Source organism: Harpia harpyja, chromosome 3 (genome assembly GCF_026419915.1).
Source record: "Harpia harpyja isolate bHarHar1 chromosome 3, bHarHar1 primary haplotype, whole genome shotgun sequence".
Classification (NCBI taxonomy): Eukaryota; Metazoa; Chordata; class Aves; order Accipitriformes; family Accipitridae; genus Harpia; species Harpia harpyja.
Genome location: NC_068942.1, coordinates 82248921 through 82271818, shown reverse-complemented (window position 1 = coordinate 82271818; position 22898 = coordinate 82248921). Strand labels below are relative to the sequence as shown.

The 22898-nt window shown below is 39.4% G+C and overlaps 1 protein-coding gene across 2 annotated transcripts in view; it reads left to right on the top strand.

Annotated features, from left to right (window-relative positions):
* Positions 1-22898, top strand: part of TOGARAM1 (TOG array regulator of axonemal microtubules 1) — a 45787-nt gene that overhangs the window by 9697 nt on the left and 13192 nt on the right. The window contains exons 2-12 of one of the 2 annotated variants that reach the window (XM_052783694.1): positions 2608-2764; positions 4175-4309; positions 6407-6703; positions 8730-8995; positions 10940-11172; positions 13271-13371; positions 18001-18159; positions 20189-20287; positions 20729-20898; positions 22091-22259; positions 22640-22717. In XM_052783694.1, the coding sequence (XP_052639654.1) occupies positions 2608-2764; positions 4175-4309; positions 6407-6703; positions 8730-8995; positions 10940-11172; positions 13271-13371; positions 18001-18159; positions 20189-20287; positions 20729-20898; positions 22091-22259; positions 22640-22717 (1864 nt within the window). Of the gene's footprint in view, positions 1-2607; positions 2765-4174; positions 4310-6406; positions 6704-8729; positions 8996-10939; positions 11173-13270; positions 13372-18000; positions 18160-20188; positions 20288-20728; positions 20899-22090; positions 22260-22582; positions 22718-22898 lie in introns of both variants that reach the window. The other variant, XM_052783693.1, reaches the window with a different exon arrangement.

Genomic DNA, 22898 nt, shown 5'->3' with positions numbered 1-22898 from the left:
AGTCATTGTTCTTACTGTATATCCTGCAATCAGAACTTGTTTCTTATTCTTTGCAAAGCTTCATATTTCCTGCTCTGGTCCTGCTAAATCATTTCATACCTGCTGGATTGCTTCTGCCATCTTCCATTAAAAATGGGATTCAGACAGATCCATTTTGTATCGAGGCTCCTTAACGTTTCCTTTGCTGTCGTATGCTTTAAGCAGTTGTCCACAAATATTTTAAGTGAGAGGCTAATCCCTGAAGGCCGATTAAAAAGTCTGGCTCTGCATTAGCACTGGCTTGCAGGGAGGAAGATTTTATGTAAAGTTTTAAGCTTTTGAGCATTTTGGTGGGTTTGCTTAAAATGCTTCAGACTCGAGACTTCGATTTGTTATGCGGATGATTTAATTATATCTGCTGAACTTGGAGCCCATGAAATGCAGTGCATGACAGTAAATTGGAACGTGCATTTTTGTAAGTAAAGACAAGATTTTTGCCATTTTTGTTAACCACAAAAACCCTCCCAGGAACAGGGAAGCTGTTTCATTCAAGAGCCTGTGTCCACGTAGCTGTGTACCTTGGCGCTCAGTGCAGGGATGAACTGCTGTCCCTTTGGGAACCGGTTGGGTTTTTAAAGCATTAAATGGAAATACAGGCAAATTGCTGCTGTACTTACTTATTTACTGCTAACAGGTACCATGTGTGAGTTACTTTTTTCCATTTTTAAGGGGGGAGAGTCTTGGAGGAGAATTAGAAATACATAATTTAAAAGTTTGAATTGTGAGGTTTATTTTTTCAAGAGGAGTCCATGAGATTTATCCCGGTCCATGGAACGTGTAGCAGACCTCAGAGCCGGCTGTTTTGCAGGGTCTGCTGTCGCCCAGGCGCAGCACGGCTGTACCGTGTATGTGCGGAGTTTGCCGCTGACCGGTTTCTCCCTGTCGAACACAACTTGCATTGTGTGGGCCAGGCTGTGAATTGAGGAGGTAATTGAATTATGGACTAATGGAGAACTGCAATTTCATGTTGCGAGAGTTTTTGTGAAGTTCCCAGTTTGAGAACCCATCTTTTCGGTGAACTGAGATCTTCAGTGACATTAAAAAGTACATATTTTTATAAATTAATGTACTATGTACGGTTAGACTACAAATTCTCTATTCACACAACCAGTATATTGAGTAAAGGAGGTTTTTAGGCATAACGTGATGCTGTTCTTTCCAATACTGAGTAAATATTTCCATTTCTGTTCAGACTTCTCTTTTGACCTCTGTGTGGAGCCTTGTCTATGAAAGGGGAGAGCAGAGTTAATATAGCCTGGAAATGATTAAATTACTGATTTTGCTAATTAAATCAGAAAGCAAGAAACCTTTATTTAAAGCATGATCTTTTCTTTGCTAAATATTTATATTACTCAGATTTTTCCTTTACATATAACCATTTCTCATTACAAGGTGCTGATATTACCAGATACAGCTTTTAGACTAAATCTGAAGCATGCTTTTGTCACACCTCAAGTAGCTGCTGTCTGTTTAAACACTTACGTAGCTAATGTACATAATTCAAAATGTTAATGTTTAATTTTAAAAATTGATGACTAGTGCAATTCTCTACCAGTTTGTTTTGTTGTTTTTTTTTCCCTTCAGTGTGAATAGTGTCAACCTATATTAGAGTAAGATCTGGAAACCAACTAAAACACTTTCTAATGCTTAAAATACTTACGAGTATTAGGTAGCTGGGAAAAGAAAACTTTCATCAAAATGTTTTGCATTTAGAAATCAACTGCCTTTTTTAAACACAGGAAGTCTTGGCAGTTTGTGTCGATGAGCCGTGGTGCTCAGTGCTAAATTTTAAGGTTTTAAAAAATTGTCACAGTTTTTTTGTGTGAAGGATCTGAATTTTTGAACTGCTGACCTGGCCATGCTGCAAGAAACTTAACGCTTGGTTTCACGACAGTGAAAGGCTTCATATCTTATGTTACCAATCTTTTAATAAAGGGTTGGGTGAGACTGTTTAATGTTGGAAAACAGAATTTTTTTTTTTTTTAAAACTCAGGTAGTGCTTTGGGTTTAGGCCGCAGGAGGATGAGGTTGAAGGCGGACTGAACCATGCCCCAGCCCCGTGTCGGTGCCCAGCGCCTGGGGGACAGCTCTCCTCTCCTTGGCACTCTCGTGTCACCCCAGGAATAGCAGCACCCCAGGAATGGCATGTACCCCAGGAACGGCGAGGCAGAATAAGGCAGCTATTTTTGGGGTCGTCTTTTTTTTTTTTTTTTTTTTTTTGTAGAAACCTTTTCTGCTTTTTGCTCTCTTCATTCAGTAAGCTTTGCCTGTGGATATATGCATGATGAATCCCATTTGCTTCTGTGAGTGAAAGGTATGGTGCATGTACACACTCTTGCTTTTCATTGTCTAAGTGATAGGGAGGAGAAACCTTTATTTGTCGTCAGTTCTGTCTTCTTAAACATATTGACAGTGGTTTGTGTAGCTTCATTGTAGAGAGAGACAGGTTTGGGCTGTGGTGGGGTCTAGATGACAAAGATACGGAGGTAATTCTGCTGTTTGTACAGAAAAGGGTTGTGCATTCCTTTCACACACATGAATTTTTCTTTATTTTCCTTTTTCCTACAGTTCTCTACATCCAATGATTTTCTTCATTCTCCAAAGTTAAGGCCCCCTCAAGGAGTACCAGTCAGTGATGAGTTATTTTTTAGTAGAAAAAGAGCTTCAAGGAATTTATTTCAGAATAGTATAGATTTTAACTCTGAGCATTCTTCTGTTTGTGCTGGTAAGTATTAACACAGAAGAGTGTTTGATCTGCCGTTTACAAAATAGATTTAGAAGAACCTGAGCATAAATTTGTAGCTTTATGAGCGTGATTTATCATTTGTTGATTATTTGTTTTGTTATTTATTTTCATTTACTACGAAGAATTGAGTACTGGGCACAGGGCTACGCCTCCAGCTGAAGCAAGTGGCAGCAGTCCCATTCCTGCTCCTGGAGAAGCGTACGCCATCTCAGAACCTAGACCACTGTTTTCCAGTCCTGCAGTACACACACAGATTTTCACTAGGTAGATCCAATAGAGGTTATACATCACGTTTTTTTTCAGACAGCAAGACCACAAAGAAATAGTGTGGTTACGTGAACAGATGTATTGAACAAAAGGACTCAGGACATCCCTGAAATATAGAGCTTTCTCGTGCTTTTGCAGAGTTAGGAAAAAGAAGTACCATGTAGATCAGCAATGGAGTAATTCAGCCAACATTCCTTCACACTGTAAAATACAATATGAATTGCAGATAAAGCAGTAAATTAAAAGGAGACAGAATTTTACAGACTTTTGAGCAGGAATACGTTGTTGGCTAGAATAGCAGTTGTTATCATAAAAGGTATGCTGTCAAGAGTTAGCTGATAGTGGCGGCCGGGCATGAAATACCATAAACTGGACAACATGTTGGGAAGGTCGTATTTATGTATGGTAGGTTGTTCAGGAGAGCAGATCTGTGCATATCTATTCTAGATTTGCATATTTTCTCTTTTTGCTTTGTATAAGCAGCTAGGGTAGAAAGCTGTCTGAAGAGTGAGCTCTAAAGATTGTTTTAAAAAATGAAAAACGTCTTGTTTTTGAAAACCAAGTCTGTAGAAGATCGCAGGTATAGTGTTACACTTAATTTACACTAGCAATGTAGACTCAGTGATTTGTATTTTAATAGCCAAAAGGCATGTAAAAAGACCGGGCAAGACCAGACCTGATTTATTCTCTTTGCTTGGCGGTAGGTTATATTCTTGGCTTTGTCTGAGGAGCGCTGACATGTGTGGCATGCAAAGTTTACTCATAGCTATGCTAGGCGTGACATCACTCTAAAGGAACTCACTGCATTTGGGGGTTTTAAGGTGTTGTCTCCCTTTATTGTCATATATTCAGAGAGGGGATTGTTCTGGGTTTTTCTTTTGACCCCCTACAATTCTCAGTTGGAAAAGTGCCCTGGAAGAACATTTTTCCAGTTTGTGCCTGTGAACGGTATTATTATGAGGTTCCTTAGAAACTCTTGAATTAAATGCTTTGAAAGTAGTTATATTTTACACTGAAAGTTAGACAGAGAGTCTTAATTCACTATTAAATATTATTGTGTAGTTTTTGTTGAATAACATACGTTAAGTATTTATCTAGTTATTTGTGTTTTTCTTTTGAAAGGTGCTATGGGCTCTCATCAGCCGCAAATTTCAGGGAAATGTGGAACACTTGGATACACACAGACACGTGGGAAGAGTGGTAGTGTGGACTCTGATTTACAATTCTTAGGATTAAATAACTGTCAGCAAGACAAAGGTATATGCATTCTAACTGTATCGTAAGTCAGTGCATGTTACTTTGGAAATGTCTCTTTATTTCTATGCTGCCTTAAGAAATAAAAACAATTACTAAAATGTTGTTCAGTCCCTATTTGGATGTATTTGTGCCTCCCTCCTGTGTAGTGCTTTTCATTTGTGGTTATTAATCTGCAACCCACACCTTTGGTATCCGATTGTACCAGCATGCTGTATAAAAAGTGGTACTGTAACAGAATCTGAACTTTTTTTGAAAAACTGGTTTTTAGAGTTCTGTTAATGATACAGGTCAGATCAGTCCAGCCTGCTTAACAGCAAGGGCCAGGTCTGAGCCTTGCCCCTCTGAGACTGGTTAACGTACCTCTTTTGGTCCCCTCCAAGGTGTGGAGGGCAGCCGAGGTGTCTGAGCAGGCACATGTGCAGGAGGAGGCACAGGCTGCTCCTTTCTGCTGGACACAACTGCCGGGTGGAAGTGACCTCGGTGTGCTGCAGAGACGCTGTGTTGGCACCTGTAAAGCTTTTAATTCTCATAGTGTTGCTTTAATTTGCGGTGGTCTCTGCACAGCTTTTACTAGACAGATGGCCAGGGCGCTGCCATGTCAGGTGGCTTTTGCTGCTAGCTTAAAAAGTGAGGCTAGGGATTTGATTGAGTGCACCTTAACCCTAGAGCTGGAGGCTGAGATAAATCAGGACCTGTAACACGTGTAAACTTGCCTGTTCATCAGTAGTAACAATAATAAAAATGCCAGATGTACACTTAGTGGAGGAATAAACTCACTGTCCTGAGGAATAGATGGTAATGATACCAAATCTGTGGACAGGGCTGCTTTGAGTGGTCCAGCTGTGTTGGACAAGGGGTAGAGCTGACAGCCTTCTCGGAAGATAGGTAGGAACTTTATTTACTCGGTTTACCTCTAGCCACTTACAGGCTCTAGATACTGTGTTTTTCTCATGCCTATGGGAAGAAAGGAGAAATTTCCTCTTTGTTTTTTGCCTTTCTAACAGCAAAGTCAATATTCTCTTCTCTTAGCCTCGGTCTTCAGAAGGCTGTCCAGGTACGTTGCCCACACTTGCTGATTTATTTCTCTGCAAATAGTTTTTGTGCCAGATATTATTGTTACTTGAGCCTTTCTCCGGTAGCACAACCCACACCTGATGTGGTTGTCTCAGTTTTTCTGCCCTGGGATACCTGGAGAGCACCGGGGTGCTGCAGCCTTGGAAAGCAGCAGGAGCAGAAGACAGAAGACCTTGGAGCGATCTGATTTCTAAAGGGATGTTTTATGCTATAACTAAAGGCACAATTGAATGGTTTTCTTTGGAGTGACACAGACCATTAATAGCTTCTCCTAGCCTGACTCAGACTGTCACTTTTTCTCACTCCTGGGCTGTGCTTTCCCATTCTCCCAGTTGTGCTGGTGGAACTGTTTGTGGGGCTGTTCTCTCAACAAGATTGCTGAGGTGGCCCAGCATACAGTGATCCTTCCAGAGGCTGTCAGGAACTTTGTTAAGTTTTTCTTTGTCCTCTTTTTCACTTTCATGGCTAAAAGCTTGAGTGCATGCAGGGAACATGCGTCTGCTTTTCATGGGAAACAATTAAAACAGTCTAGTTCCAAATCATCACTTATCTTTCCATTTTTGACCTACTGGTTTCTTGGAAAAAATAATTTTTTGATTTTTTTTTTAAGGGTGTAGAATTTTTAATATTTGTGCTTTATTTGTACTCTTGTATCACTGAGTTTTGAGAGTGGTGTTTGCAAATTTCATGCTATGCAGGCTTGGAATACATAGCAGCAAGCAACAGAACCATGTTCAATCTACTTGCATCATTTGTTTTTTTAAATATAGTTCTTCAAAACATGACTCTGAAATAGCTTAGGCTTAAACTCACTTGATCAAATGCAGAAAAAGGAAATTGATATTTTGAGGGACAATGCAATTTGCAAAATGAAGTTAGCTGATTTGTCTGTCTGCTTGAGTAAAATGCTGACCTTCAGTTTTTGACTGTCTAGATAGTGTATTATTTCATTGTAAATTATTATTATAAGAGCTGTCAGAGGGGCTAATTACCACAAATACTATTCTCTTTTTCTTTGCTCAGTTTGTGCCAGCCTAAATTTTTCCAGCAAGACCCAGAGAAGTTTTTGCAATCAAGCAGAACATATGATGTCCTTCCAAGGTCCTAATGCAAGCCAGGGCACCTTCATTCTGCCATCTTACCCTCTGTCATCATCAAGGAACAGCCCAAAGCATGTCTCCTCTCCAGCTGATTCTTCAAAGAAGTCACAAGATAATACCATGAACTTCTCAAACTCCTGGCCTCTTAAAAGCTTTGAAGGACTGCCTAAGCCTCGTTCACAGAAGCAGCTTCTCAGTCAAAAATCAGGAGATAATACAGGTAGGAATGTCGTCAATATAATGAAAACAGATTTCAGGTTTGCATTTTGAGTGACTTTAAGCAGTGGTCAGAAAACCTACAGTGGTGGATAAATGGGGAATTATGCAATGCTCCAATTGCAATTAGAAACATGAGGGTTTTCTACCTGCGCTAGTCTAGTCACATCACTGGAGGCTTCTTTTTAAAAGTGAAGTCTTTGTGTTCTGTCATAAAGCATAATATGCTACAGCTCTGCTTTTATTATCAGTAATGTATCAGGGAAAAGTTTTTCTTCAAACTAAAATAAAAACAAACCCCAAAATCTAGCACTTTTAGAGAAAGCCAATAGAGAAATACCTGTTACTTTTAATACTCTAATTAGTACATGTGCAAGAACAATATTACTCATTGCATTTTCCCTTTTGGCCTCTTTATTTGCATTTGGAAATGTATGTATTGAATTCCCCACACTCAGAATAGCTCTTTAAAACCTGGGTACAAACAGCTACATCTCTACTGAGTAGAATCTGTGCCGATTTCATCCCAGTTTACACTGACAGCTAATGGCAGAGACTGCTGTTTATGGTCGGATTTCCTGACTTTGAAGACCTCATGTACACATTGGTTAACCTGAAATAGTTTTAAGTTTATTTAATTACAATTGCTTAAGCGATTTAGCTGATTTCTTTCAAATACTTACTAAAGGCAGTCTTATTTTAGGTTAAAAATAGCTTTACTCTCTGTTTAGCTTAAATTGATTCCTAATCACTCATGAGGCATACCTTCTGTGAGCAATACAACAGTTTCCACATAAAATTTTGCACTGATTTAAAGAAATCTGTTTTAAATTTCATCTTCATTGAGACCCATATTTTTGTGCATATGTAGAAAATTTCTAAATTAATGCTTTGGAAGTCGCCTGTCCTTGGAATGCATGTAACAGTATCTTGTAGATGTGTGTTCATCACTTGCTGATTTTCTGTATGTTGTCCATTTGCATCTCATTTTTTTTCTGTTTCTTTGGAGTAACTTTATTGTTGTTACAGCAGCTTACAGGAGAGTTTGTTAGGGCACTAGTCTTTTTTTTTCATAATTAAGAAAGTTAATTACTTTTTAAAGGTGCTAAGTGTATGTTGGTATGCACATGCATGAAACTATTTTTTTAAAAGGAGACACTAAAAGTAGAAGAGATTGGTAACCGAGCTTGAAATGCAGGGAGATGGAAAAGGTAGAGTCAGGAGGTAATAGAAAATATCATGGAAAGAGGCAAGTCTGGTTATGTTCCTAATGATTTTGTAAAATTGAATATTGAAAAATGTGCGTAAGTACGTATTCAGGAACAGGGTTTTGGCGCATTTGGGAAACTGATGTTGGAGAAGGAATATTGAAAGTTTTTCAAATTATGAATGGTTTAAAAATAAAGTTAGATAGAGAATCACTGTCTACTGTTGTTCATGTGAGAAACTTACTTTCATCTGTGTGTGTGTATATGTGTGTATATTTATACACATGAATGCATGTATACATGCATACCTGAAGGAGTTAAGGAAGGGGTTTTGGTGACATCAGGTTTTAAAAAAAGGGGAGTACGTTTTTAATGCTCATTGTGGAGCCGACTGCTGCAGGCTGCTGAAGGCGCCAAGAGCAAGGATTTATTGATAAAGGAAGTGAACTTGTGTACCAGGACGGTGGGTCAGCTTGGGTCAAACCTCTGACCAAGGAAGCTCCTAAATCCTGTCTGAATACTCTTTAGTGTCGGTTTCTTAACTTGTTAGGGATCAGGCCTTTCGTCTGACTCACTACAGCTGTTTTTATGTTCTTACTGGTTTTATTCAAATTTGCTCATACTGAGCCAAACAAAATGTCCTTGAAATGTATTTATAATAGTAAATAAAATTGCGTGTGTAAATGTGTTTTTTAACACTCACCTCAAGGTGAAAAGGAGTTTTCTGGTGTGATATAGAAATGAGACATGAAGTTTATTCTGGTGAGTGCTGTGTTCCTGCCACCCCTCCAAAGGACTGACATCTGCTTGTGTCTTCTTCAGGGGAGAATTTGCAGGAGAAACACTCTCCTCTGCAGCTGAAACCCACCCTGGTGAGACCCCCAGCCTCCCGCCGGGGCCTGAATGGGACCAGACCTGTCCCCCCCATACCCCGTCTCGCTAGCCCACTGCCCGATAAGATTGAATTAAGTGCGACAAAGTGGAGAAACGAAGAGTGTGAGGACGTGTGGCTGAATGAAGTGGATAGGAAGCTTGCAGCTGATCTTTCAGAGCTAAATGTTGGTGACGAGGAAGTGGATCAAGAAGAGGTTGGTTTAAGTATGACATAATGCACTTTTAACAGTTGATATACTGTAAGCTTTTCTTTTTCCTAAACGAGAGCCAGAAAATAATGTTTCTGACTTAAATTTTGTGGCAGTCATCACTACAGCAGGTTTTCAGTGAGATACCATTGGGTGTCTGATAGGAGCTAAGTAAAGCAATAAATACCAATGTTGAAGCACACTTCCCGTGTTTGTTCCAGACATCTTAATTTCCCTTGTTTTTCTCAGAGCTCAAGTTGTAATGTTTTCAGTTATTGTAGTACCAGGGCAGAACTGCGGGCCTTTATGCAGCTTCTGCTCTCATTATCTTGACTTAATTTTAAATTTCATGCCAGATTTAAGTAATAATCCTCTCTTTAGTTATAGCAAAGTGCCCGAAATAACAAATAACTTCCTTGATGAAGGTTCATTTGACTCAGCCTGGGAGTTTCCTCAGCTTCCTGGGGCTGCTGAAGTGGGCTGTCCCCGATACCCTCACAGCATGTCCCAGCTCTCTCAGAATTCAGTCATTTTTTCATGGAGTAAAACGAGAAAAACTGATGTGGAGCTGGGTGAATGTGGTGTCACCTGCAGCTGATTGATATGACACAGACACATTTGGCATTAGGCTCGGCAGGTCAGCATCCCTCCTGTGTGTGGAAATCCACTAGTAGTAATTTGGGTCAATTATGTGTATTCAGTGGCTAGCGTTTTGAGTGTGCCACTCAACCTGTGACTTAGAAAATATTTGAAATATTTAAAACCTTTAAAAATATATACCTTCTGTGACCCATGAGACTTGTCGAACAGACTTATTCTAGTGTTTCCCTTTACTGGTCCATGAAATACTTCGCAGCCAGCGTAGCTGTATATCCTGCATGGCTGTTTCTCCATCGCATGGGTTGTCCAGTGAGATCCCACTGTGTATGGGGGGCTGTGTGTACGCCGACCCCTGCCACTGTGCCCAGTACACGCTGAAGGATCCTGTCCCTCAGTCTGTTGCTCAGGTCTCTCTGATGTTTGAGAAACACCAAATAGCTGCACCAGTCTAGGATATAGAAAAATACTGCAGAGGCATGCTGGATTATTTCCAGGGGTCGTGGAGAGGTGGAACTGTATCCGCAGTATCCTCATCAGGACAAATCGAAACCATTGCAACGTTGATTACGTGAGAAGCACAGGTATCATCTGTGATTGGATTTTGTATGATCTTCCCTGCATGATCCCATGCAACACGTCCGTATTTCTGTCACAGTTTATAGAAATTGTTTGAATCTCAAATCCTGTCTTTAGTCCCTGTGGATCTGAGAGCAGCTGCAGTAGGACTTAATGGCTTTGCCTTACTGCCTTTATTTTCCATCCTCTAGTCACTACTGAAAGTAACTTGAGGTGATAAACAGACAGAGGAAGAACTTTTTTTACGTCAGATGTATTCAGAAAAAAGAGGAGAGAATATGCAGTAGCATGAAGCTCTAGTCATTGTAGATTTTCCTGCTTAGCTGAGTAGGAGCTCTGCTTGCTAGGCGCAGTTTTCAGGATTCAGTTCTGCATATTTTGCAGCTTTGTGCAGTTCTGTTGTGAAAAGCCTGAGGTCCCAATTGTGTGTACTAGCAGCCATCAAATGCTTCCTTTAGTCTATTAAAAAAGATAAAGAGCAGCTGATGTATTTTTGCAGGAATCTGTTCTTGTGTTTTGCAAAATGAAGCTAGGAGTTACTGTGAATTTGCATTTACTTGCAGGATAATTATTCTTGTGAAGTAAAACAATGAAAGGGATCATTATGATACTGCATAACCTATGTAAATGGTCAGTCACATTGCCCAAGAGACATGTGCACTGAACGCCTGTGAACTGAACTGAACACTCAGAAACATACTTTCTTTTCCTTAAAAAAGCTTTTTTTCTTACGCAGTGAGTAAAACCTGTGATTTTGTTTTCAATCCTGTTTAGATGCAGAATTCACTTCGATCTCTACGAAACAGTGCAGCTAAGAAAAGGGCAAAGCTAAGCAGCAACATTTCAGATCTTGAAAGTCCCGATTCTGCTCTTAAACTTGATCTGTCTGCGGACTCCCCCTCCCACGCTTCCTCCCCGAGCGCGGGCTCCTACAGCGAAAGCGGAGTTTACAGCCAGGAGTCTCTGACTTCACCTGTGTCCACAGTCCCCCAGAGAAGGAGAATAACGTGAGTGGAACTCGTGTGTTAACTCTGCTTTGAAATTCTCACGCACAGTCTCTGCTGCTGTTAGTTTAATATTAAAGGGCATGAAATCTGTAATATATTTTTTATACAAGATTGTTTTGCTTAATAGCTTGATTTTTATATGTGAATTATTTTCCTATCTAAAAATACATTGCTCTATACAATAGCTGCTTAATTATATTCTTCTAGTATGTGCTGGCTTTTAATTTGAAAGAGTTCCCTGGTGCAGCCATTGTAACACAGTGCAGTGAAGTACTGTGGGTGGTAGTAAATATTTCATTAAGACTTTAGCCTGCCATAGAAGGTATGTGAACCATAGCCTAAACAAATGAGTAAGAAGGAGAATGAGTTAAGAGGAAGGATAAGGTTTGCTTGTTATAGCCTGGAAATTGAAGAAGGGATGGCTTGTTTTTTTGTGATAAGTGGAGGACAACGTACATGTTTCTTATTACTGCAAATCATGAACTGTTTCCATTTTATTACTGACAGACTATTGTTAATTTAAAATGCCTTCACAGAGCTCTTCTAAAAAGAAATTCTGTGATGACATGTGCTATTCTGATTGTAAAGAGAAATGACCCAGTTGGTTGTGAGCAGTATAAACTATTTTATTTTTTAATGAAATAAAAAAGTTTTTGAGGAATTTTGCAGATTTCGCAGTACAGAATCTCCTTTTCTGCTCTCTGAGCCCATGATAAAGCTGCTTGTAGCTCTGATCCAAAGACGTCTTTTATTTTTGTGTGTACTAAGTGCATCTTTATGTAACTGGCATACAAGTGTATAAACAGAAGAGGAAGGAAGAGAGGGAATATACAAAAGAAAGGTTTTTGAGACAGAGGGAGGCTGGAATGATTCAGAAACAGAGGGTTTTCACAGTTGTGCAGTCTCAGAACTAATTTATATGTAGGTTATCTTCCCCATATGCATTACTGCTGAATCACGGTTTTAAAAATAATCTTTAAAATAACACATTCAAATGCTAGAATACCTAAAAAGTCATGACTATAAACTTCTGTGTATAATGTTCTTCCAGACAAGGTTTTTACTAAGGACACGTTCTATACAACATGCCATTTCCATTATTGAGTGACACACAAGCTTAATGTTTTACAGGATTCACAGATACAGGAATTCTGAACTAGCAAGCAAGAGAGGGGACATCTGGCAGTAAGACTGAATTTGTAGAGGTGACAAAATATATCCTAGAAGACATTGAAAGCCTTGGAATGTTCATAAAAATACCAGAGAGTTTAGTTCAGAAGCTGGTTTGCGAGCATTGGAAACCAGCATTGTCTGTTCACAAAATCTATGTAGTTGGGCAACAAGAATGTAGGCTTTTTCTGTTTATTTACTTCTAGAAGAATCGGTTTCTCTACTGATAAATCACCACAGAAATGGGAGCTTGATAGTGGTATTAGTGAAGTTTCTGAAGCATGGGCTTTCCTCAGGATCTTAAAAGCATGTCTTCTAGTTGTGTGTATTTCAGTCCTAGCAGAAAGTGGAACAGCTGCTGTTTCCCTGTAACTATTACGTACCTAGGCACAGTATTTAACAGCACAGGGCTCTGGGTTCAATCATCTTTAATATTCAAATCATCATTTTGAAAAAGAAGTATCAAGATTGTCTTGTAGATAACAGCATTTTCCTGGTGAATGTCTGTGTGCTAGACACTGAACTGAAAACAGCTCATTTCTGGAAGTGAAAGGTTAGTGGATTTGGTCACTCTCATTTGCCATTCTTTGCCAGATTGGAACCAGCATCATCAGTCCCTAGGCCAGATGATTCCTTAGCTTTTTGACTGTATGCTAAATTTAGTCCTAGTGTAAAGTTTACTCTTAAGGGTCATCTTTATGGTGTTCCTCATAATGGACCTGCTCATCAAATAATTTCTACTGAATTAATTTTCTTTTTCTACTCAGTGTGAACATTTGTGGAAGTACACTGGAAATATTTGTCCGCCAAGTACGTTGGGGAGGAGAAACTGAAATCTGTTGTTGTCTTTGCTACAAAGTGTTATTTAGCTGGGCTCTGACTAGTGTGTAGAATTATACTTATAAAAATTTGTTTTATGTTTTAACAGGTCAGACACCTTTCCACTACTTGGCAGCAAATCGCAGCCTGCAAGAATATCTTCAGCAAGAAACAGACACCCACATGTTGCAGAACATAATTCCAGCACAGGTATTTCGCTGTTGACGTGGTTTAACTCCAGCCAACAACTAAGCACCATGCAGCTGCTCTATCACTCCCCTCCTCAACTGGACAGGGGAGAGAAAATACAACAAAAGGCTCGTGGGTTGAGATAAGGACAGGGAGAGATCTCTCAACCAATTAACGTCACGGGCAAAACAGACTTGACTTGGGGAAAATTAACTTAATTTATTGCCAGTCAAACCAGAGTAAGGTAATGAGAAATAAAACCAAATCTTAAAACACCTTCCCCCCACCCCTCCCTTCTTCCTGGGCACAGCTTCACTCATGGATTCTCTACCAGCCCCCCCTCAGCAGCACAGGGGGACAGGGAATGGGGGTTGGGGTCAGTTCATCACACGTTGTCTCTGCCACTCCTTCCTCCTCAGGGGAGGACTCCTCACTCTTCCCCTGCTCCAGCGTGGGGTCCCTTGCATGGGAGACAGTCCTCCACAAACTTCTCCAGGTCCCTTCCGTGGGCTGCAGTCCTTCAGGCACAGACTGCTCCAGCGTGGGTCCCCCACAGGATCACAAGTCCTGCCAGAAAACCTGCTCCAGCGTGGGCTCCTCTCTCCACAGACCCGCAGGTCCTGCCAGGAGCCTGCTCCAGCGTGGGCTTCCCACAGGGTCACAGCCTCCTTCGGGAACCCACCTGCTCCGGCGTGGGGTCCTCCCCAGGCTGCAGGTGGATATCTGCTCCACTGTGGACCTCCCTGGGCTGCAGGAGGACAGCCTGCCTCACCATGGTCTTCCTCACGGGCTGCAGGGGAATCTCTGCTCCGGCGCCTGGAGCATCTCCTCCCCTCCTTCTTCACTGACCTGGGGGTCTGCAGGGTTGTTTCTGTTACATGTTCTCACTCCTCCCTCCAGCTGCCGTTTCTGTGTGTCCCAGCAACCTTTTTCCTTCTTAAAAATGTTATTACAGAGGCGTTACCACCATCGCTGATTGGCTCAGCCTTGGCTGGCGGTGGGTCCATCTTAGAGCCGGCTGGCATTGGCTCTGTCGGACATGGGGGAAGCTTCTAGCAGCTTCTTACAGAAGCCACCCTTGTAACCCCCCTGCTACCAAAACCTTGCTGTGCAGACCCAATACAGCTGTGCTTTTCAATATATACCTTGCTTCATTGATGTAACAGAATGGTCACTTGATGTGTCTTTCTTACTTGTTCAATGAGTTCAAGTCCCTTCAGCACTTAAAAAAAGGTAATTGCTAGACGCTGTTTGGCCAAATTGAGATTATACTGCAGTACTGCAGGTGAGAAGGAACTCCAGGGTTTCTGCCTTTCTCTGTCAGGATAAAACCTGTTAATGCAAATGCCACCTGTGAGTATGTGCACTTCAAAATTCAGTGCAGTATTGTTCAAAAATTCATTGGACACCAGCTGGATAAGAGTAGGAAGGGTCAAAATGTTGCAAGCAGTTAATTTCCTGGTAGGAAATTGAAGTTGATTGATGCTGTTCTATTTTACACTTACAGTGAAGTACAGGTAACTGCAGATTTCTGTAATGGGCAGAAACCGATTGTTTATGATTATTTATGTTTAATCAATTTTGATTCAGCTGGATGGTGGAAAGGTACTGAGGGAGCTGTGTCCACAAAGTTCTTTTCTGACCTCTTCCCAAAGACTGCTCCGTTGCACCCTGTTGCAGCCTAAGGAGCTATATATTTTTTCTAAAAAGTTTGCAAAACTTAGTTCAGTTAAGATTGGAGGGCATCTTACAGACCTGAATTTGCAAAGCCATCACATTCAAAAACCAGTAATTGCTACTGAGACTTATGATCTTTTTTTCAGAAATTGAAGCTATTGCTCCTCATTTCAGCTGAGGCCACTTTTCTCAGAATAAATTAGCAAATAGGTTTTTCAAGTAACAGCATAAGTCAGAAAGCAAATACTGCATGTACATAGTAATACATGTTGTGGTTAATGGTTTTGCATTCATTATATGAAAAGACCTTCTGCAAGAAGTTGACCTTCAGTGTAAAATAATGAGCAGCACACTTATTTTGCTTATTGAGCCAGTTAATCAACCAGGATGCACAGCACTGGACCTCCTGTGAAGAGCTGACAGACTACTACCGATAAGGTCATTGTAATACCTGTGCAGCTAACTGGTAAAGAAAAGTCCATCGCTCCCACTACTGACTGGGCTTGGCCCATCACACAAGTCAAATCTCAAAAAGCTCTGAATTTTTACACTGGAACTTGGAGAACTTGTAAAAATCAGTTTGGTATTTAACTGGTATCATCAGGTGAAGGGTTTTTTTAACACTGAACTTAAATCCCCCTTGCTGTAACTTATCTCATTACACTTTTATTTTATTTTGAAGGATGGAAGATTTTCTTCTTCCAAGCAGCTACCTTTTTTTGTATTTTTCTTTCCCTCTTTCATTTTCTGTCCTTTAGACTAACTTCTATTTTTTCTAGCTTTCCTTCATAGGTCAGACTTTATGGACTTTTTAACTGCTGTCATCTAGGTTGTTTTCAACAGATCTACATGCAGTACCCGTACAATGCCCCTTGTGCACTTTTAGTTGAAAGGATAGTTATGGCTGCATTGTTGTAAAACATGCAAAATCAGTCCTGTCCTACCTGAGTCTTGTTCTTCTTGGATCATTCTTCTACTTTATCATGAGCTCCTTGAATTCAGATCCTGTCCTCAAGCATGCATATATGCTTCCCATTTGCTGACCTTTATTTGAATGCAGCATGCTGCCTCATTATCCAGCTGTTTGGGCAAAATATTGGATAGTACTGGGTCCTGAACAGACTGCAGCAGAACGCTGCTTGATACATCCCTCCATTTGGAGAATGAAGCTTTTGGTAACTACTCTGTGTTCGTATGGCTGGGATGATATATGGCATCTCTCACTTCTTTCCTGCCCACAAGGACTGTTGCTGTGTTATAAAAGGAGACCAGATTTCTCTGATCATACTGTTTTCTGGTGGGTGCTTCCAAATACATTAGTTTCCCTGGTACAGTCCTGGGAACTCTATTGCCCAGCATATGGGTCAGTTGTACTCTGGCTCCTTCTTCAGCTTTTTTCTTTTTTTTAAAGAGTTTAACACTTTTGCTCTTTTCTGTTCTGGAAACTTAGTTGTCCCTTACCTATCATTAACTTACTAATTGAGGTCAGATTGCTTCAGCTGTTTCTCTAAGATGAATTTTATCAGCTTCTTTTAGCTTTGTTATAATAGAGTGGCAACTTTCAGATGTTTCTTACTTCCCAAATTTTTTCTGTAACATGTAAGTTTGTGCAGCTTTTAATAGTTGACACCTTGAAAACCAGTCTGCCTGCTGTCGGGCCGGTAGCTCATCTTTTGCCAGGGTCCTAACAGTTTCAGAGGCCAGAGGGTGCTGTTGTACCAAATACAGCAATTAATGGATCAGTCCTGACGTGTGAGGTCTTAATGTTGATATATGAAACGCTATAACTACTAGGCTTCACTGGGACAGTGCAGAAATTCATGGTCAAGGAGTTCTTGGACTTTCAGGGGATCTGGCCGTATAGTAATTTTCCAGAGCATCTCACACCAGCCCGGATCAGGGCACTGCCCATAGTGTTCCTTGCTGGGAGAGACTCACCATCTCAAGTATATCCCTCAGCAAAACCCTCCCTTCAGTTTTTGTCCCTTAGCAGAACACAACACCCTGCTTTGATCCAAGTTCTCAGCTGAAGAAGAGAACACAAGAAACCTTTTTAAGGATTTCAGTACGGCTCTTGATCTCATGTGGACATGGTTGGGTTGACAGTGACGGCCACCAGTGCAGAACCTGAAGACAGATGGGCATCGGCGGGTGGTAGGAAACGCATCAGTACCGTCACGCCTGCAGCAGTGGGAAGCAGAACTGCAGTCTGGTACCCCTCGTAGCACACTAAGGAAGATGCCTGGGTCACTCTAGTTGCTGGCATTGCCAGAGTTATGTCACCTTGGTCCCGCCTATCAATCCCTTTAATTAAATGCAGGGTTAGTTCCCTGGAATTTGTGGAATATGTAGTAAAAGCACATATATGAAAAGACTTCTGTCTCTTTAGGTATTTTGATTTTAGGGGTGTTTGGAAAAGCAGAAATGATCCTTTAAAGGATTCCTGAAGTAATTAGTGGTGGTTTTGGTTTTTTTTTTTTAACCAAAACTAAAATGTGTTGAGAATGTTTTGCAGGCATAAAAATGCTCTGTTTCTGTTGTCTCCAGTTGTAACATTAAAATGTGTTTTATGACTTCTAGGGTAGGTAAATGGAAAGATTTCTTGTGTTTTAACTAGTATTTTACTATTTTCACTTAGTAGACCTATGACTTAATTTGGCTTTTAATGCTGAATTACTTAGTATTCAGTTGTTCATATTTGAAAGACTTTAAACTAAAAAATAATTTTTCAAGCTGAGCTTATCAACCTGGGTTTATCTGTAGATGAAAGCCTTTGCATGTGAAAGATGAATAGAGCCTGGGCATCTTTGTTGAAATGCTCAGATTTCTGTAGGCAAAAATGCTTATACTGTATGCATAAAACCAGTCTGAGGGACTCTGAAAATGTAACTATTTGAGAATCCTGTAGTACACAGGAAAAACTATTTCTAATTTTATTTTTAATATTTGATTTTTTTCCTTTTGCATGGCCAGCATTTGATGATAAGGGGACTTCTAACGTTAGCATAGTTGGCCAGCGTTTGAACTGTGGCAATGGATGTGGAGATTATGAGGACAAGAAGCAAGAAGTGTCACGTACTATTTTTCAAAGTCAAAATACAGAACACCAAAGAAATTTTAAGCATTCAAAAGGTTTGTGAGTCTGCTGTTCATCTGAGCTCTCATTTGTGGCAAAAACTGAAGCTGTGTGTATAGCCTTTTGTAAAATAGGTTTTATAGAAAATACGTTTCAAGGTGTTTAGCGTGGGTTCCTCTTTTCTAGTCTTTATACTTATGCTAATAAGTTTGGCTTTTTTCTGACATTGACTAAAATTAGACTGCCAATTAAATTAAAATTAAAAGTCAAGTGATAGTACATAGCATGTAAAAAGGACCAAATTGTTATATATCTCAGTCTGAATAAGTGAACAGCTTTAAAAGTTTGGTTTTAAATTACTCTGTTGTTCATTGGTGAAATTAAGGAACTTAAACCATTATACTTTACATTTCAGTTTTAACTGTGTCATTTTAATGCATCCTAGGAGCTACTGTTCCCTACATCAAAATTGTTGTGTGTACGGTACAGATGTATTTTCCAACTATAAGCTTGTTAGAATAGAGCAGCAACTTTTTTTTTTTTCTGAACGTCAGAAGTAAAATGTGGAAGTCAGTTTAAGGAGCATATGGTTTCACTGTCTCTTGTTCAGATCTCCCTCAGAGTGGCTGAAATAGATATCAAGTAATCATGTTTTAGTGACAAATAGAAAATTAAATAGACATTGAATAATGAAGAAGATCTTTGTCCCAATAAGATACTTTGTTTTCTCCATCTCTTGCTTCAACCTTAAACATGGACAGTTTTGGTCTGTTTCTCAAGGTTTTCTAGAACTGGTGGAGTGCTATTTTGTGTGAAACATTTAAAGCTGAGCAATGGAAGTAAAGTTTATAATCAGATTTGTAAATCCTTGGGTTTTGGGGTTTTTTTTGTTGTTGTTAACACCTGCTTATCATGTGATACCTGTGAAATGGAAGTTTGTAAGTTTTTTGGGCTAGAAGCTGAGGTTAGGACAGAAGGTCTTAATCTGGGGGTAGGTTCCAAAGACGATCCAGTATTTGATGCCTGTTCAGTTATGTTCTAAGAGAGAATTGCTCATGAAGCCTCAAGTTTATATTCAAGAAAATCCCAAAAGACCAATTTTGACAGTTCTCAAATGTTAAAAGTTGGAACATTCAGAAGCCAATGATTGTGGGAGGACAAAATAACACTTTCAAGAGAAACCTTTTCACTTGATATTTCTTCTCATAAAGGATAAAAAAAGAGAGCTCCAAAATTAAAACTATGTAATCAGGTAATTTGTAAAGTAAAGAAGCATCTGTCATACTCTTACCTGTGATTATTTTTGGCAAACTAAAGATTGAGGGCAGAAAATGTTAACAGAGCTGTCAAGAGTCCCAAACTGTTGAGGTGCTGCAGCTTGCTTGGTAGAGGGCATTTTATAGCAGCCGTAGATGTAGACAGAGGGCTGTCAGTTCACCAGCGTCTTTCTCAACTGAGATGGTTCAGTAGTCCACTGGCTTCATTTGTGCACTTTCTAGTAGGTAATCAGGCTTTGCTAAATCATCTTTTCTGCTTAGAAATTTCAGATTATTCAGGTTAAATAGCAAAAGCAAATGGTGCCCTTCTTTTGTCACAAACTATCATTTTTATTTGCAACTAGTGTAGGCAATATGGAAGTACATAATATGTGTTATCCACTTTGGTGAAGAATTTGAGGGACTGCTAATTTATATGGGAAACAGCATTAAGTGCTGCTTGGGGTATTTTAGCAAATTCTGTTTTGATTCAATTACGCTGAATTATGTAAGAAACAGATCTATACTTCCGCTAAGTGAGTTAGAAACTCCTGGTTTTTTTCAGTGGGATCAGTTGATTTAATAATCCTCTTACAAACATTGGTTTTCTTTATGATCTTTTCACAGAAATTTTGTTTGCTCTATGCTTTCTGTGATTTTGAGGATATCGATATTTAATAAATTCTGTTAATGTCAGTAACTTGAAAATATACTGATTCATAAAAGTGATAAATTCAGATGTCAGTGTATGATGACATTTTAGAAGAATAAAACAAGTATCAGAGCGTAAACTACATGATCTACATTGTGTGATTTTTTTTTTTTTAAGGTCTTACAGAGTCAACGTCTAGTTTTCCACAGATGAACAATCTAGATTTCACTTCACCAAGTGTCCTGTCTGAAGATGCAGTTGTAATTGTTGGTAAAGGTATTACAAAAGCAAAATTATCTCTTATATCTCATCATGTTATTAAAATGAGGGAATATGTACCTTCATAGAGTGGGAAAAGAAAAAGTAGATTCTGTACAACATTTTAGATTGTGAACAATCTCCAGTTTAGGTGGGAATAAAAAGAATTATGCTTGAAAGTTTTGCAGTTACTGGATATGCTATTCCATTCCAGCAACAAAGAATGACAGCAAATTATGAAGGTTAGGTCTTGGTTCTAGCCCAGTGTGCACACATGTGCACGCATCCATCCTACTCGGCAGAATAAAGTAAGAGTACTTTTGGGTGGAAAGTGGCACTGATAGTGTAACAGCAATGTTTTTATCGTCTTGAATTACTTTTGGTTTTCTTTAGTTTTTACTGAGTTCTGCTGAATAGAATGGTTATTTTGGTGAGGGCACAATATGATATGCCTTTCAGGTGTTTTTGGAAGTCCTCCTTCTGCACGAACACACAGCCAGTCCCTAACATGTGTAGCGAATGGAGATGACCAAGCTGTCAAAGAGGAGACTGAGTCATCATCAGGGATCTCTGGGAGAAGCATCCAGCAGAACAGTGCGTCTCATTTCCATGTTGAAAATGTAGAAGAGGTAAGAATTTCAGAACTTTTTTATTGTCGCGCTACCTGGTTTTGTATGTATGAATACAGCTAGAGACAGTTTTGCAGTCTCTATGTTACGGTAAACAAGAGTTTGATTAAAATAGCCTATAGCCATCAGGCTGCTTCTCCCTGCTTTTTCTTTTTGGTTCCACCTGGATATTTTATAATGGCAAATTGCTGTGTCAGAAGCTTCCCACCTAACTCGGAAGTCTCTGGGAGAAGGGTTGCAGGAGGGAGTGGAGCTGGAAAATGTCTTCCTCCTCTCCAGCTCCCACAGCACATAGAAATATGGAAGGAGGATTTGCCTGGGTTTGATCACATCTTGTTTTTTCGATGGATGTATTAATCTAGCTCCCTTCATAAGTTTTTAAAAAACACTGTCTTGAGTATCTGTCCCATAATACAGTTTCATGAGGAGTGGTGCTGCTTTTTTAAATACTATTTACATCTGTTATAACATGGAGCAAGATTTATCTGAATGAAGTGTGATACAAAGCTTTAAAAATTATAAATAAGAATCACAAGTCTTTCTGAAAGCATTTAAAATAACATTTTAAGATGACTAGAACTTTAAGTTAATGGTAAACAGTGTCTTAATTTTCTGATTTCCACTGAAGAGATGAATACTTGGAGGGATCAAATTCAAAGGAGCAAATGGAGGAATGTATTAAATGTTACTAAGTTTTCATGAGGAACTGTAAGCGTCTTAAACATATAAAAGAGTAGGGTTAGATCGCACTGTTAAAGACCACTGTTTACAAAAAACCTGTGTGCTTAAATGTGAGTTAGCCCACTGAGAAGTGAGCGTATTTGTTAGTTAAAATTCTAGGAAACTACACAACGCTGCCAAGGAATAGAAGACCTTTTCTTGTAGACCTTAGTTCTCTAACTATTCAGATATTTTAGAGTAAGTGATTGTTTCCCTTAAATGTTTAAGCCTGGAATGTTGCTTCTTTTTGCCAGTAGGACTGCTTATCATGCAGAAGGAACACATTCAGCTCTTTTCAGGATTGGATTTAATATTTATGTGAATAATTTCCTTTTGCTCTGTAGAATAATGGTGAAAATAGTCATTTTCCATGCTTACCTTAGACAATAACAAGAACTGGGTAATAAGTTATTGGGTAACTTGTACATTATATTATACTGAATACCATAATGGGTGCATTAATTTTTTGCAGATAGAAGTAGCCATGTCAAAATCTGCCCAGGATAAGATGATGCAGAAGAAAAAAGAAGAAAAAGAACACAATCATAAAGAACATCAGGAAGTCAAAGACCTCGAAGGAAAGGAAGAAAACCCTTGGGAAAGACTTAAACTGAATGTACCAGAGAAAATGACGACAGAAAGTGAGGATTAGTGTTTGTCTTAAATGAATAATATACTGTTAAATGCTGCTGAAATGAAAATTAAAATTCTGTGATAATTACCAAAAATGACTGTTTAGTGTGACATGAGGTATTACTGGAATTAATTTTACACTGCAGTTTACTCTGTAGTTAGTTGTCAGTCTTATAATGCGAATGGTGGAGAGTAAAGTGCTTATGGGAAATATTTGAAAGACTGTAGTTATGAAAAATTTCAAAAGACAAATTAGGACTCAAAATACTAGTTTTCTCCTTTTTTCTGATTTGTTGTTGTTGTAGTTTAGACATTTCCTTCTATTTTCTAGAGTTAAATCTCTGTGGGGATGTATTAACATCATCAAGAAATGTATCTTTGTCATTAGAAAACGTGGCCTTGAATCCTTCATTAAAAAGAACATCCAGTTTGAAGAAGACAAAATGTTCAGCTTTGCTAGATTCTGGTAAGCTGTTACAGTAAACTAAAGACTGTTAAAATATTGGGTATGCGGAGTGGGACAGTTCCAAAACACAATCAGGTTTAATATGATTTATTTGTATAATGGAGAGTCCTGAGGTGCTCTGGAAGATTAGTACTTTGGGGGTGGTGGTGAAGGGGATTTGAATTCATCATTGCTCCCTTGA